Source organism: Centroberyx gerrardi, chromosome 15 (genome assembly GCF_048128805.1).
Source record: "Centroberyx gerrardi isolate f3 chromosome 15, fCenGer3.hap1.cur.20231027, whole genome shotgun sequence".
Lineage (NCBI taxonomy): Eukaryota > Metazoa > Chordata > Actinopteri > Beryciformes > Berycidae > Centroberyx > Centroberyx gerrardi.
In genome coordinates this window covers 18,795,940-18,811,934 of record NC_136011.1, presented here as the reverse complement: position 1 = coordinate 18,811,934, position 15,995 = coordinate 18,795,940, and the positions used below count along the sequence as shown (strand labels likewise).

Genomic DNA, 15,995 nt, shown 5'->3' with positions numbered 1-15,995 from the left:
CTTGTTCAATGAAGGTTGTTTTTAGCTGTGTGTTCAGAGCCTTCGCTGACTTATAATTGTAAGTATCAACGAGAAATTTCAATTATGGCTAGCAATTTACATCTCGCTTTTTGAAGCAAATTGCGGTGTTGAGAAAGAAAGAGCAGGGGGAAGCATATCTACTAACGTTAACGTAATTTTGCCAGTTGCTTCTAAGAGTTTATATGGCAAGTAGCAAAGCAGAGGAAGTAGCTTGTGAAATTAAGTTAAGTTAGTTAGTTAGGTTAAGTTTTTTCAGCTACTGAGTGCTGACATTACCTCTGCTGTTTGATCGCATTAGGGTTTAGCAAGATTGACTATATTGACTAGTTGCTAACTAGGAGCTTTGTTTTGTCCAGCTAAGATGGGGGACCATGTTGAGCTACAGATCACACCAGAGACTCCAGGCAGGCCTTCCATCAGGAACCCCTTTGAGAGTCCCAATGACTACCACCACCTCCGGGAACCCCTGGTGCCAAGCCCCTCCATCTTCAAGTCCAAGCCCTGCAAAGCTGTAGGTTTGAACACAACTAACACATGCAACACATTGGCCTATGACACATTAAACTTAAATCTTTGAGACATACAGACAAACATATACACAGTCACATACACTTCTTTGTGCAAATGTCTATATTCTTCCCTTCTTACTTTACTGAAGTAATTATTTTGTTTTGCTGTCACCCCCTCCTCCTCTTCTTCATCTCCCTCTCCCTCCCAGACTCCAGCTAAGTTTAACTGGTCTATCGATGAGATGGCCAGTCTTCTGCCAGTGCACATAGACCCAGAGGACATCCAGCGGCAGTCCTTTTACCTCAGCCAGACAAGGTATGGAGTGATACAGCAATGGTTGTAGTAGGTATTCAGTTGGTGTGCATCTGCAGTCATTTGTCTCCCTACTACCTTCCCTGTCTCCTTTCACTTATATAGTATGTGTAAGTATAATTCATATGTCTGAAAACTGAAATACTAAAAATTGATATTTACATTACTAAGCCTGTCTTACTTTATAAAATCTGGATTGCAAATGTTCTGAGAAACAACAGATGGTATTGGATGGAGTGTAAAAACTTTTTTTTTCCTCTCAAACATCCAGGACGGATTCTGACATTGAGGAGAAGCGGCAGAATGCTATTGAACAGGTATGCTGATGATTTAATATGTCTAAGTCTAATATGTTGATTTTACTTCATACATTCATTTCAAATTTCATACCTGATTGTTTGTGTCATTTGTCTGTCTTCCAATAAAGTTTTTCACTAAAGGAGCCATCGTCCCCTCTCCCTGGGCGGCTCCAGCCACCAGGAAAGCCACTCAGATTCATGATAAGAAAAGTGAGTAATCTCATTATGTTCATAAATATTTTTTCTGCGTTTATATTACTTTTAACAGCTGAGATTCTTTCATGGTTGCATTTTGCTATCCTTTGCTTTGCCTTTGATGTCACACATTGTATTTTGGTGTCATACATTATTTAAGCGTGCACTGTGTTGTGTCCTTGCACTTTTAGGTTCTGTGTCACCACTGATTACGGAGGAGCCAGAAAAATTCACAGGTTGGTATCTTCTTTGAGAGAAATCTACTTTTTGCAAACATGACTTCATTCTCTGCTTTTGCCTCTACTAGATAGTAACTTGTTTGCTTCTCTTGGCATGTTTGTGTTGCAGTTGCCTGTCAGACGGCCCTTTCGTTACCTACAGCGTTTGATTTGGAGAAAATTCTAGGTAGGCCTCCACTAAATACCTACAAAATCAAAGTCAGAGAGTATATCCTGACACAGTATTATGTTATGAAGTCCCTCATGTGTCTGTCGGACTGTTTCTTTCAGGAGAATATTACCGCTGTGAGGAGGTGTGTGAGGCTGTTCAGGAGAGCCTTAGCTCCTCCTCCCTCAGACGAAAACTCTTCCTCGACGGGCAAGGCAGCATCAACAGCGGGTCCGACAACTCCAGCCCGCCAAGCCCGGAGAGAGCCCATACCAGTGAGCAGAGGCCGCCACTGGGCCAAGGAGGCGAGGGAGTGGTGGGTGGGGGCGAAGGATCTGAGGGAGAAGCTATGTCCTCCATCTTCTCCTCCCCTTTGTCCTGCGGCACGGGAGCTCCGACCCCCTCCACAGTGAGTGGAGTAATGAAGACTGTGTTCCAAAGAAAACACACATTTTACTTCAGTTGATTTTTAGCTCAGAGGCAGTTGGCTGTGCACTTTCAAACTGGATTGAAAGTGCACAGCCACTGGTCCAAAAGAGCCACTGGTCCAAAAGAAACCTTTTCTTTCTTAAATCAAAAAATAATTTGTATTCTCCTTACCATAGGGCCAGTTCTCGTCCAGTCCCATCCAGCATGGTCGTTTCCGTGACTGCAGCCTGGGCAGCATCCCCAGTCCTCTGTTCCCTGATAGGTCGTCTCCTGCCGGCTTCGCCTCCCCTACTCTTTCTCCTATTGGTCCACAATCAGCACGCACACCCACAGGCTCAGGTAGACTACTTGTTACGGAATTCATATCAAAATCTGTAATGCCCAAAAAATAAATATTTTACAAACTGCTGAATTAATTAAAAAAATTTATATCTTTGAAAGTGTTTTACTGTTAAAGATCATGGAAAGATCATTGAAAATGGTATGAAATAATACACTAATTTGATTGATTAGTTCTCTCTTCACCGCTAAATCTGAGATCTGTGTTCTGTCTCTCATTCTTCTTCTCTTTGTTTATCCCTCTCCCTTCCTTAGCTGAGAGGCAACAGCTGAGCTTCTTGACTCCAGACGGTGTCCCTCTAGACATGGATGTCAACTCCTGCACTGAGAGCCCATTTGTCGAGGGTTGCTCTCCCATCCGTAGCTGTTCCCCACACCAGCTCCATTGCCACAACGAGCACCAGCACAACAGCAGGTCCAAGCCCAGGCCCAGAGTTCGATGCTGGGCCTCCCCTCCCCTCATCTCCCCAATCCTCAACCCTAAACTTCAGGACAATCAGGAGCATGAGGACCATCTCCCCTCAACCTCTCTCCCCTCTATGGAGCTCGACCCACCTTCCCCCCTGGCCCGGGACTTTTACCCCAGTAACGCCGAGCCGCGTCTGGGTTTAGGCGGTCTCAGCGAGGGAGTCGGCTTGGATCTTCTGGAACCTGTGAAAATGGAGGAAGAGAAGGAGATGGGGATGGAAGGGAGGTTGGAGGATATTGTTGAAGGGGAGGAAGAGGAGGAGGCCGAGGGGCCTTCGGCGCAGCTCACCAGCTCTCGTATGGGCAATGTGTCGGCAGCAGAGAGCTCGCAGATATTTGTGTCTCTTCTGGCTGAGGGAAGCAGCATACGCTACGACTCCAGCATGCAGGTTTGTGTGAGGGTCATCTTCCAGGCTTTTATAATAATAATAATAATAATAATAATAATAATAATAATAATAATAAACTTCATTAGCACTTTTCTAAACAACTTTTACAAGGTGCTTTCTAAAACAAATAACATTAATAAATACAATAAAAGAGTGTATAGAACAGGAAACAATTTCATCATATATTAATGTTTGTCATTATTTTTATATCTGGAAATGTGCATAGAATTTGTCTCCGTGTGTATATATGACAAAAAACATTGATGTAATGTCTGCTTGACATTGCTCTTAGTGGGCATTTAGTTTGCTTAATTGTGGCCAAATGAAGCCCTCTGCTACAGAATCCACATGCCATGATCTTTATCAGAGAGTAACTGTTGATATGTTTGTCTGTTTAACTGGATATTGGTAACTGATTGTGGTTTGTTTGTTTGTTTGTGTGTGTGTCCAGGTGGACAGTGGGTACAACACCACCTCAGTGGGTGCTGCCAGTCTCATAGATGGCCTCAGCTCAGACTGTCACAGCAAGGAGTCCTTCAGTTCAAACCTAGCAGAGGAGGCCTTCCCATTCACTAGGAACACTAAAGTTAAGGTACTAGACCCCATACACTGACACAAGGCTATGAATTCACTCACTGAATATGCGTCTTTGCACCTAATATAGTAACAATTCTTTGCAAATAACAATACAGTCTGTACTAAAATAGTACCATAGACACTTATAAGTTAGTCAGGTGGGTATGGTTATTGATTCATTTTATTTTGCACACACAAAGACGCACCAAGGGCAGTTATGCAATTATTACAATCACAGACAGGGATTTCGTTTCAAATTCATTTTTTATATAGAATCTTAAAGTACATTTCTTGTTATGTTCCAGGCGTTTTACCCTCATCACTGAGCCAGCCATCTGATTGGTGCTTTTACAAGGGATCCTCTTCCAGTTGAAGCCTAAGATTGATGATTATGCAATCAAATACAAGTTTACACTATGTTTGAGGTGTTCACGTCAAAGTCATTTGGTTCACACTTTTGAGCCAGGCTTAAACCAAACAGAGGTATGGGTGTTATACAAATGGTTGTTATTGGTTTTGGGCACTAGTTTTTGAGCTGTTGTCTCCACTGGCTAAGGTTTTGGCTAGTGAATACTAATTTTCACTTCCCACCCTGAAAAAGTGTTAGCAGAACATCAAGCATCAGCACATCACAAGCTCCTCGACTAAGAAAACAATGCTCATAAAGGTTTCATCACAGTTTAGAAGGGGTAGGTTTGCCTACAGCTCTTACCTTAGTCCCTGTAAGCCAATGGAAAACCATGATCTTAAATCAAAAGTTGTTTTTGAACCTGTGGCCAGTACACTAGTGTGACAACAGCGAAGAGAAAATTTCAGGTTGTCATTTCTGCACTGAACTTGCACAACAGTAACCTCCTTCGATGCTGTATTGATGCTAATGACATTTAACTTTCTCCATTTGGTGCCGACATAAACAAGGGACTGATAAATCTTGACTTTCATTGACAAATTTGTACTGTATTTATGGTTTTATAAAACCGTTTATTATGAATTTGAATATAGCATGTACACATGATTTCTTTTTTTTTTAATTGAACAAGTAACGATTCATTAGTTGAAATTACTTGTGGATCTTATGTGTGATGGTTAGATTATTTATTCCTGTGTAACCACACTGAATAATGCCACTAGTTAATTAAAAGCTGATTGAATGAGCCATATGTATACCTTTTTTTTATAATTTCAGTTTGGGCTGGAACATGTCACATTAAACCTACCTGAACTCTTTGTCTGGCTTAAGGTCATATTCAATTTGTTTCTCAGTTGGGTCTTTCTACAATATTTTTGTGAGTGCATCTAGTGTTAATAACGGATCCAAAAATGTCACATCTGTCATCTTCAAGGTAACATCCAAAGCTCTAGAAAATAGTGCAGCATCCGTTGGTGTTATGTATGGTTCTCTGTACGACTAATTTAAACTGTTTGCAGATTAGGATTCATGCGGAGTCAAGAGAACACACACAGCAGCTTTGGGTAAAAAACAAAATATATTTTAATGGTTGAGTTGACCCACTTCACTGTATAAGTCACATTTAATTTATGATGGGCAGTCCCTGCATACTGTCCTTGTCTATGCCAATGCCAATGTGTGTTTAAAAGCATATAAAATGACTAGTGTAAGAGCAGGGTAGTGAGTGTGGAGCTGGAGAGAGAGGCAGTGTAGTTTCACTGTGGCAGAATTAATAAAACGGATGCAATCACTCCAAGTATAACAGTTAATTGTGCCAATGCATTAAAGAGACCTGCCATAGTCTGGTTCTTAAAGACTTTGAGGATTTCTCCATTTGGAAGAGAACGCTGGTGGCTGAGGTGGATTACTGTGCTGCCTTCTGTGTCAGCGGTCCAGTTTGGGTTTCTTGGCCTGTGGTTCAACCTCTGGGGCTGGAACACTCACACCAGCGATCTGAAATAAAACCACCAAACGGCATTTTAAGCATTTTGGTAAACTTACTTGCTATAAACTAACTGAAAATGGCATGTTAGCCTTCCTCATTCAAACTTAGGGATACCGCTAGCTGACAAGCTGGTAGCTGAAGGACAAACTAGAAGAAGAAAAATGACTAAAATTCAAGATGTAAAAGGTATCCCCAATTGTGTGCCACTAGTTTGGTGAGGTATGCACTGATTTTTTTTTTTCATAGCAAAACTCATGTTCGCTCCTAAGTCCACTCTGTCCTTACCACGGGTTCAATCAGGGCCATGCGGATCTTCTGGTGCTGAATATTGGAGTCGTCTAGGCTGATGGTCACCTTCACCCTATCAAACATGTGGAAGGTGTGCTGCAATACTGTCAGAGAGGGGCCCTACACACACACACACACACACACACACACACAAAAGATTAGTGACAAGGTCTTCTCAGCAGTGTATAATGGTTTTCGTTTAGCCATCCCAAAAAAGTAAACATTCGGTTACTAAAACACAAACTAATGACTACCTATCCAGGATCGAAATAATTACTCTTTAATAAATTTAATGAAGTGTTGGTGATGTATGTTAAGGACTTATACCTCTTCATCAAAAATAAGGTTTGGGCCGCTCTTGTCCTTGCCGTCAAAGAAGACTGTTCCCTCCAGTCCAAACTTTGGGATGAGGACGATGATTGCGTTCTTCCTCACAAACAGGATGAATCCCTCCTCGTTCAGTATGCCCCGGCTCTTGAAGAACAACTGGGAAGACAAGAGTGTGTATTATAGTCAGTTAAGAGCATGTATTTGTAGGAGAGCATGTGCTATTGTGTGAGTCTGTTCCTAGTTTGAACAATGGGAAGATGACTAGAGAGGACATTTTGCTGATTCTTACTTTGAAAAGGTTTACTTCAGGTCAGAGGTTAAAATGATCAGTGGGATTTTGAATGTGACCCAACCAGGTTCACATAAATAAAACAACTGTGTCTGTATGTGTGTGTGCGTGTGTTTACCTGTGTGTGGAAGGCCACAGACGCCCTCTGTGCGTACTGAGACATCTTGTGTCTGTAGTTGAGGTTGTTGCAGAGGGCAGACTGCTTGTGTTTGTCCATCAGGTCTGGGTAGGTGCTGTCTGCTCCTATGGCCACCGCCAACAGACGGTGTACTATGATGTCCGAGTACCTATGGAGGGATGGAGGAAAGGATGGGTGGAGGAAAGGATGGGTGGAGTGAGGAGGACAGAGGGAGGGAAAGCAGATAGAGTGGAAGGGCAGGGAAATTGGAATTAGATGGATGACACATTGTAAGGAGGTTGGAAAATACTGTGGTAATTTTCCCAAGTGTGCTGAAACGATTAACCAATGGACAGAAAATTAATCGATTATAATTTTGATAATCGATTAATCGTTTTAGTCATTTATCAAGAAAAATACCAAACATTTGCTGGTTACAGCTTTGCAAATGCTAAGATTTGCTCGCTTTTCTCTGTTTCATATAATTTTTTTTTGGCTGCTGGCCAGACTACAGTAAGTAGGCAATCTGGTAACTTGTGATGGGCATTTGTCATTATTTTTGACATTTTATAGACTAAAAGATTAATCTATTACTTGAAAACATAATGTATGGATTAATAAATAATGAAAATATACATTAGTTGCAGCCCTAGTTTGAAATCAATTATGTAATTGTAACCCCCCCTAAACGCCCCCAACCCAAACTCATACAGTCAAGATGTGCAATTGGTATAATCCACAGAATGTGTGTTTGCATACCTCCTAATAGGTGACGTGAAATGTGTGTAAATGGGCGAGGCGAGACCGTAGTGGTGGAAGTCGTTGTCCATGCCTGAACAGAAATAGACGGCCTGCATCATGCAGCGAGTGGCCAAGATGCGCAGTAGAGTGTTGAAGTACGCGAAGCCGTCCACCTTGGCCACGTCGAGGGAGTCGGCCAACGCCTTGGCCGAATCCGTGTGGATCTCCAGGCCCTAACGAGACAGAAACAAAGGTGTTAACATGTTCACATATGTTCATCGTCAAAAGCATAAGAACTGGGACAGGGAACTAAAAAAAAGTTGTTTTTTTTTTGGTTGGTGTTATTATTTGAACATGGATTTACATGGAGGCCAAAAACCCATCATCAAAAGCTGAGCGTCTGTTCTTTTACCCCACATTCGGCATTTACGTTCAAGTTCATATTACTGTGTAGACGAGTCATCGGAAAAAAAAGGCTAACATTAGCTCACTGCCCCAGTATTTGCACTTTGCACTGATGTCTTGATCCAGAGACACATTCAGTGTAAACAGAATAAGTAGACAGCCATGCACTTCAATCTGCCCTCTATTATTTCAAGACACCTACAATGATTTTCCCCCATTTACAAAATACATACTCACTGCTTTCATCTCATTTCAATGCACACTCAGCTATGATTTCCTTTATGTACTATGTAGTACAGCCAACAGTTCAGCTAAACAATCCCATGGTTAATCCCTGAGTTAATTTGGAACACTTTTTTTTTGCTAGGACACCGTCCAGTTGTAATTCCTAGTTAAATGCTTATTTCCTCCAGCTTACTTTCCTTGTACAGTGTGGTGAGACAATTTGATACTGTGCCAGTCAGAAGGTGACACACATTGTCAGAAAGCATGAAATAAAAGTACATTCTCTCTTACTGGCAGAACGCCTGGCGAGTGTTAAATATGGACATGACATCCTTCCTAATGAAGTGAACTCAAGAAACAAGCATATGACTTGGAAACCAAAGTGTTCCTTGTGCAGGACCATCCCTCTCCACCCACCTTGGACTTGGCAGCCTTGGTGAGGATGTCGTAGTTAGCCGGAGGCGGCGACGGGTGCTTCCTCAGCAGGGCGCACTCTGAGAATTCATCGTAGATCTTCTGGGCGACTGAAATGTTGGCCAGCAACATGAACTCCTCCACCATGGAGTTGGTCTCCCTAACAACCGAGAGATTAGATTAAATCTTACATGTATCCAAGACTTGGTATGACACACAGAGTCAGAGAGAGAGACTTACTGTTTGCCACTGCTTGAGACTTTTGTTTTTTAAATTCATCTAACAACTACAGGCAACCAAAAACAAGTCTGTAAAAACTCTGGACTCTGGTGTGTAGTATGATATTGTTTGTGTGTAGTATGATCTAGTATATGATGTGTAGTATGTATATGGTGTAGTAAACAATGTATATGAAGTATATACTGTATATGACCAAGTATAGGATGTATATGATGTGTGTATATATGTAGTATGGTATGTAAGCGCTTTGAGACTTGACTGTGATAAAGGGCTATATAAATATACAAGACTAGACTAGCATAAAAATGACCACATTTTTGAAAAGGGAGCATATGTGGAGCAAAGGATTTCCACAAAGGAACGCTCCTTGTCCGACTACCTACATGAGTTCTTTGGTCTGGAGGTCAATGGGGTCGTGGGTTTCACTGTCCATGTGGAAACGGACCTCCAAGGACGACAGCGTCAACGCACTGGAAGAAACAAAACGCAACAACAAAATATGATTCATGTTAAATGTAACCGATGTAGGATTTTCTCTAAATATATAACAGCCACTGGAGCTACGATCCATTAACCCCTGTGAGCTGTTTTCTATTCCCATGTTTCCTTATTGGCTTTGATGTGGATTTTAAGTAGACTGATAACTTAAAATCCACATCAAAGCCAATAAGGAAACTGGAATACTGGAAGGGAATTTCTTCTGATTTTGCAGGCAACTGAGCCCCAAATTGGACCAATTCAACACAAAAGCGTTGGTGTGTTTTTTCCATAGCATTAGAATGTGCCATCATACATTTTGTAAATCTGGTCTACTGACTGCTCCTACTCCCAGACCTTACCCTTTCTCTATCCTATGCCTCTTGAGGATCTTGGCCAGTTTGTTGAGGCCTCGCAGGCTCTTGGTGATGTCATCATTCATGTTGGTGTCGTCAATCCTCATCTGGGCCTCAGCATAGGTCAGAGATGCCTGGACCGAGTCAGACGCAAGAAAGGAGAGCAGGGAATAAGGATGATGTCAAAGATTCTGTATCCATATTAAATAAACAAGCAAATGATGATGAATTATCTGATGCTGTAGTTTCCTTTTGTAGAAATGAAAAAATGAAAACCAGTGAGTAGAGTAGTAGTGAGTAGCCACTTAGCAGTATCTGTTGCAGACCACTGAGTTACATGTGTCTTTGCAAATGCACGGAGGATAAAGCATATTTTCTGTGTGTGTGTGTGTGTGTTGGTACTGTACCTTGGAGTCAATGACACTTTTTGTGAACCGGGTCTTTAGAATCTCAGCCTTGTGGTTCATCTCCCAGATACATGAGAAAGCCAGCCTGGTGAGAAGAGGGAGAGCACAATCAGAGAATAACATCTTACCCAGGACACTGTGTTCAATTACCATCAACTGGAACGGCAGAAATAGTAGTTTGACTGTAGTGGCTATAGATTTTATGGGAAAACAAAAAAGACTAATGCTTTAATTAGAGCTCAAGCAGGATCGAAGCACACTGGATAGATCTTTTTATCCAAGGAACATTTTGGGAAGAGCAGAAGCACTGAGGACATTGAAGATTGTGTCAGCGTGTGTGCGTTTGTGCATGTGCATGTGTGTGTGTGTGTGTGTATCAAGTCCTCACCTCTCCACGTTGGAACGTAGAGAACAAAGATTGGAGCTGAGCAGCTCAGGAACCATGTCTATCCTCTGGTGGAAACACACACAACAACATGTAACTTAATCCATCTCAGTTGTTTTGAGTAAAACTGCTTAAATATCGATCATTTATCAAATTCCATACTGAACTCTTCCAAGTGGCCAAGGCAAGGATATAATACTGTTGTCACAGTGATTAAAATGTCAATACTACTTCAATACCATTGCAAAAAAGACTGAATTCAATATTGAATTCTGTAAGTGTTTGATACTTTCACCAAATGTGTTCTGCAAGCTGAAATTCCATTTCAGCGACACCTCCAGAGGGGATATACGTATGTGCAGATGGCAAGTTAATTCAAATAGTAAAAAGATGAACAAGGAGAGCAATTGTAATAGACAGAGCTGCAGTCTGGCTCTTGACAGTGGACTGTAGCAGCCAGCGCAAACTTCAACAAAGAGTCAAAACAGTTGGTCACCAAATCCCAGTCCACCTAAATTGGTAAACAAAACTTTTACCGGGAGCCAAATCGCAAAGATGGATAAAATAAAGCCCAGCATTGTGACAATGCTTGACGGTTTCTTTTTTGCCGTCACATTGTGGTTTCCAAATATTTAGATATTAAACGTAATATTAGTATTGAAGTCAAAAACACTTGGATATAAGTGTGTGTCTGTGTGTGTTTCTCCTCACCCTGCCGCACAGGTAGACAGTGGTGCCACGGTTGGCAGCTTCTTTGTCCAGAGCGTTGCCAGGTCTGATGAAGTGACTGACATCTGCAATGTGGACACCCACCTACGGCAAGCAAGGAGGGACACGAGACTCGACTTGAAATACAGAGACACAAATAAATTACAACTGTTACTCGACAATGTGTGTATTTACCACTGCAATGTACAGTATATGTTTAGTGTATGTACATATCCTGTGTGTGTGTGTGTGTGTGTGTGTGTGTGTGTACCTCAAGGTTTCCATTGTCCAGCTCTCTACAGTGCAGAGCATCGTCTATGTCAGTACATCCTGGAGGATCCACACTGCACACTGTCAGCTGCCTCAGGTCCTCTCTCACCGCCATGTCCTGCCACACACACACACACATTAATACACACACATACACGTTTGCAAAATATAGGCTGATACCAACACTAAGAAATAAACACCAAAAATGTGAATGCTATAACAAAGTGCATTAAGCCACAACATATGAAAAATACTAAACATAAGAAATACATTGGTAACCACCAAAACCAGCAAGCATCAACAGCACTCACAGGAGAGCAGCCATCATTACTGCTCAGTGTGTCTCAGGAAGTGCAGTGGTTACCTCTGGTGTGATGGTCCAGGGCATCTTGGGAAGGAAACTGAGCACGGCCTGAGAGAAGGCCTGGTGAGGGACGTCATGCTCCAGCAGCAGGACCTCCGTCTCAGTCTGCTTATCCCCCGCACTGCCCAGACTGCGCACAAAATGACCCTGAGAGAGGGGAGAAAGCACATGATGGGTTCAATTACCTGTCACATTAGGGCACGTGGAGACGTAACTGCTCATGGTGGGATATTTGAAAACTTTTATGCAGAGGAGTTTAGAAATGTGGGCTATCTGGAGAAGTGCCACTCACATTTGGATATCTGGATTGTTTGGGCCAGCCATCGATGGCCACCATGATCCTCTGGCCTGTCAGCGTGGCCGCCTGACGCGTCTCGATGCGAATGCGGGGGATGCGGCGGTCTGCTGGGGTGAAAAGGTGCCGAGTTGACTAATAAAAAGAGAAGAGAAAGCAGCAGAAAATTATGAAAAGAGAGGGATAGAAAGAGAAGGTCAGTGCTGGCGAGGAGAGACAGTTTCCACAGATTCTGGTATCAGAAGTTTTATCTATTTCATGAGTGATGCAATAAAATGCCTTTCCCAACACAACAAATAAGCTAACAGAAAACATGTTGCACGCTTGCAAAAGATGTAAACGCCCCTTCTGGACCAACCAGTAACAAAAATTCTACTTTTCAATATGTGGGTAACAAAATTCAATGGGATGAGATTATGAGTATTTACACACACGCACCAATTTTCGGGACGGCTTCAAATTTTCAGACCAGGTAAAGGACCAGTGTATGTGGTAATGTGGCCTAGCGTTACCTCTTTGATCTGGGAGACATTGAGCATGCCACAGAATGGCCTCCAGTTCCTTTTGATGATTCCCACTACTTTGCCAGTGGGCTTCTTGGCTGCTTCAACTGCTGCGCTCTTCAGCTGGTCACAAACACAGGAACACAGGGGACATTAGAGGACTTTCAATGGAAAATAGGCCATACTGACTATATAGGCTCTCTTTTATGTAGCACAACACACAGATTCTGTCTATCCATACACTTTGGTCGCAAATAAACATCCAAGAACAATGCAACCTTGCCTGATTACATTCTGTCTATGGGAGGGAAAACAGTGTGCAAAATACAAGTCCGATCCCCCTCCCGTCAGTCAAACCCTGACTCACCGCCTTCTCCTCCTCCTCTTCCTCAGCCGTGTCATCGTCCTTTGCCCCGCCATCGTCCTGCAGCACCACCGCGGAGGGCGCCACCCACTGATCCCGTGGCAACAGCTGCACGGCAACCACATCCTGGTGCACTGCTCTGTTCAGGTTGTGAAGGCCCTGGAGGAGAACCTGAGAGAGAGGACAGTGGACAGTTAGAGTAGAGCTGTTAAAAGTAGAGTAGAGTTGATAAAGAATCAAGTTGAGATCAGAAGGGGTGAGGAGCAGAGCAGGGCAGGGCATCTCTGTCTTTTTGGACACAAAGACTATGACAAGCACTTGGGGGAACAACATGCTGATGAACACATGCTTCCACATACTTTCTCTACCGTCCTCACAAATAACCACTTTTCCAAGTTTTCTGTCATTGTGGGGACATTTAGACCCTGCAAGATAGCAAATCGCACAGACACACACACACACACACCTCGGTGCTGTCTTCCCCCTCTCCCTGGACGAAGACTGTGGCCTCCAGGTAGTTGTCCCTGCTGGCCCTGAAGGTGCCCTGGAGGAAGGAGCCGCTCTTGATGCCTGCTTGGATCCTGGACAGGGGGAAGTGCTCTGGGAACAGCAACTTGCTGCTACTGATCTCATTCTGAACAGAGGGAGGGAGGGAGGAAGAAGAAAGGAATGAAGGGAGGAAAGATCGAGGGGAAGAAAGAGAGGTTGGGGGCACAGAGAAAGAGCAAAGGAAGTGGGTTGAAAAGGAGATAGAGGGGGATGAGAGTGAATATGAAGCATGAAAAGTATAGATTTTGATTCTAAATACAGTCTCACTGTACCTAAGAACCTGAGATAGCTTTCACCCATTTATGTATTGCCCTAAATGGCACAGGAGCATGTGAATATTTACCTTCTCGTCGTTGGCCAATGCCAGGCGATCCACAAGCTCAGGATTGGCTATCAGACTCTTGATGTACTCCTCACCTACAACAGAAACGAATAAGCAGGTGTGAAGAAGTGGTAGATACAGTAGAGGTGGTTTGTGACTAACAATCCTTACTGATATAAACAACCTGAATATCTCCCTTGACACACAGGAGATTTCTCATAGGCCAAAAAATAGATAGTTGCTGAACCAGACTATGACTCTTAAACTCTGTCTGCAAATTGTTTTAGAATGTACGGTATTTTTTTAACATTGGTTTTGGGGGCTGCATGCCTGCTGTGCCAAGCTTTCTAAACTGTTTTGAAATTGCTGCTGTGTCACATGATATTTTCTTCATTACTGTAAGACAAAGACGCCACTGTAAACTCAGACAAAAAATAAAAAAACAAAAAATCCCCTTGCTTGCCACTGCAGCATGGCCTCGGTGTGGGACCACTTACATCTGTACACCAACAGGCCGCCCTCCTCTGCTTTCTCCTTGTTGCCCTGGTCGTTGGTGATGAGCACCACCCTGAGCCCGTCTGCGTCGGCCTCGGGCGTCTTCAGGTGCTGGCTGTACCATCTGGCTGCCACTCGGATGGCGCGGTCGTTACGGTCGTTGGCGCTCTCCCCCGGCTCACGCTCAATGAAAGTCTCTCTGGTGGAATAGAAAGTAAAAAAAAGGAGGTAATTGAATATGAAGAGGCTGGATGTCGTGGGGAATACAAGCAAAATAGAAGAATTGGAAGCATCTTGCATGTGCAACGATTTATTGAAGCTTCACAAGCGCATCGGTAGACAACAGCGCATAATGAGAAGATGAACATATATAGGCTATACACAATGCAGAGTATGCATCGTGTTTCGAGCTCAGTGCTCTTCCTCAGGCAGCATTTCGGGGAATACAAGCGCAGATTTAATACTTTTATGTTATTCAATGTAGATCCTGGGGGGAAGTCGAAGGTGGAAAGGCCAAGAAAGCGTTTTAAACAGCAACTGTTTGAACTTGGCTGACTGAGATCTGTGTGTGGGAGTGTTTACCTATGGTGTTCATTTGTAGAAGTGTATAGTTGTGACTGATCAACTGTGATTGGCCAGTGTCATTTGTTATTGGCACTATATGGTGTCTAAAAGATTACTGTTATTGTTGACACTTTTAGTACAGGGGTGGTAACTGGCAAAAATGGAAGTGAAATGTTAAATGTGAAAAACAAATTAGAGCGAGTGATGTGTGCTATGTTCGACAATATGTTTTCCAATTCCCACATATTATACTATACTAGTAGTTATTGCATTTATGTGCACTGAGTCTGTTGTGATCGGTCTACCTGTGGTGTTCGTTGGTAAAGGTGTAGAAGTGTTTCTCTTTCTCGTGGATGATGTCCTTCAGGCGTTTGTAGACCGGTGCGCTGCGGTGGCGGACCTCATTGAGGACAGTCTGGAGGATGATCACGTTACGAATGACGGGGTCCTCCAACACGTCAATCTACAGGAGACAGGAGCAGCAAACAGGTTTATAGAGAATGTCAGGTGTTCAGAATCAGAAATGATGCTTCTGTGGATGTGCCAAAATAATGATGTAACATTACCAGTACTTTACAAAGGAATCATCCATCTTCTAATTGCATAATACATGTTTCTGCGCACATTTGTCATGAAAACACACACACACACACACACACACACAAAGCAGAGACCATTCTAACTCTCTTCTTGTTTATTAGTGCAACCTCATGAAATCAATCAATCGACCCAGTAGAAATCATACACGTGTGAAACTTTTACATTACCTGATGCAACACCACATTCGTGTCAGGAACCAAGTAATGTGGAGAAGAGCACAGGTTGCTCTCAATACACGCATCTTTCTGCAGCACGGTGGACTCTTGTTTGCATTCAGTGCAAACTTCACTTCCGCACCAAATATCATCTCTCAAATAGTGTTCACGCACTATTTTCATCACCCCGCCCGATCGGGTCTTCTTAACGAATGTTTTAGATTTCAACATGATGACAGTAACGGCATCAAAAGGTAGAAGTTGTATATTTTTGTTCTACTATTTGATGGTCATCAACACAACTAGCTGGC

General features: G+C 42.9%; 2 protein-coding genes across 2 annotated transcripts; one reads left to right on the top strand and one right to left on the bottom strand.

Annotated features, from left to right (window-relative positions):
* The first annotated feature begins 12 nt into the window (after positions 1-12).
* bora (bora aurora kinase A activator) lies at positions 13-4,340 on the top strand. The gene is made up of 12 exons (XM_071911671.2): positions 13-58; positions 378-532; positions 740-846; positions 1,115-1,160; positions 1,271-1,352; positions 1,529-1,573; positions 1,686-1,742; positions 1,847-2,133; positions 2,330-2,492; positions 2,748-3,349; positions 3,801-3,941; positions 4,231-4,340. The coding sequence occupies exons 2-12, from the start codon at positions 383-385 to the stop codon at positions 4,249-4,251; spliced, it is 1,701 nt and encodes a 566-aa protein (XP_071767772.2). The 5' UTR covers positions 13-58; positions 378-382; the 3' UTR covers positions 4,252-4,340.
* On the bottom strand, positions 4,127-15,989 carry dis3 (DIS3 exosome endoribonuclease and 3'-5' exoribonuclease). The gene is made up of 21 exons (XM_071911673.2): positions 15,697-15,989; positions 15,235-15,392; positions 14,368-14,564; positions 13,892-13,965; positions 13,466-13,633; positions 13,003-13,170; positions 12,645-12,758; positions 12,130-12,267; positions 11,838-11,984; positions 11,475-11,591; positions 11,207-11,308; positions 10,499-10,563; positions 10,111-10,195; positions 9,710-9,837; positions 9,254-9,340; positions 8,634-8,790; positions 7,605-7,819; positions 6,846-7,014; positions 6,436-6,594; positions 6,106-6,228; positions 4,127-5,828 (listed from the first exon to the last, which is right to left on the bottom strand). Exons 1-21 carry the CDS (start codon positions 15,913-15,915, stop codon positions 5,760-5,762), a joined length of 2,859 nt encoding a protein of 952 aa, XP_071767774.2. The 5' UTR covers positions 15,916-15,989; the 3' UTR covers positions 4,127-5,759.
* Between the last annotated feature and the right edge of the window lie 6 nt (positions 15,990-15,995).

Excerpts from the sequence above, each read along its gene's own strand:
- bora (XM_071911671.2), top strand. The coding sequence starts at position 383 with ATGGGGGACCATGTTGAGCTACAGATCACACCAGAGACTCCAGGCAGG. Across the intron at positions 2,134-2,329 it reads GAGCTCCGACCCCCTCCACA|GGCCAGTTCTCGTCCAGTCC; the intron begins GTGAGTGGAGTA and ends TCCTTACCATAG. Across the intron at positions 2,493-2,747 it reads ACGCACACCCACAGGCTCAG|CTGAGAGGCAACAGCTGAGC; the intron begins GTAGACTACTTG and ends TCCCTTCCTTAG.
- dis3 (XM_071911673.2), bottom strand. The coding sequence starts at position 15,915 with ATGTTGAAATCTAAAACATTCGTTAAGAAGACCCGATCGGGCGGGGTG. Across the intron at positions 13,966-14,367 it reads CGGCCTGTTGGTGTACAGAT|GTGAGGAGTACATCAAGAGT; the intron begins GTAAGTGGTCCC and ends TTTCTGTTGTAG. Across the intron at positions 6,229-6,435 it reads ACCTTATTTTTGATGAAGAG|GGCCCCTCTCTGACAGTATT; the intron begins GTATAAGTCCTT and ends GTGTGTGTGTAG.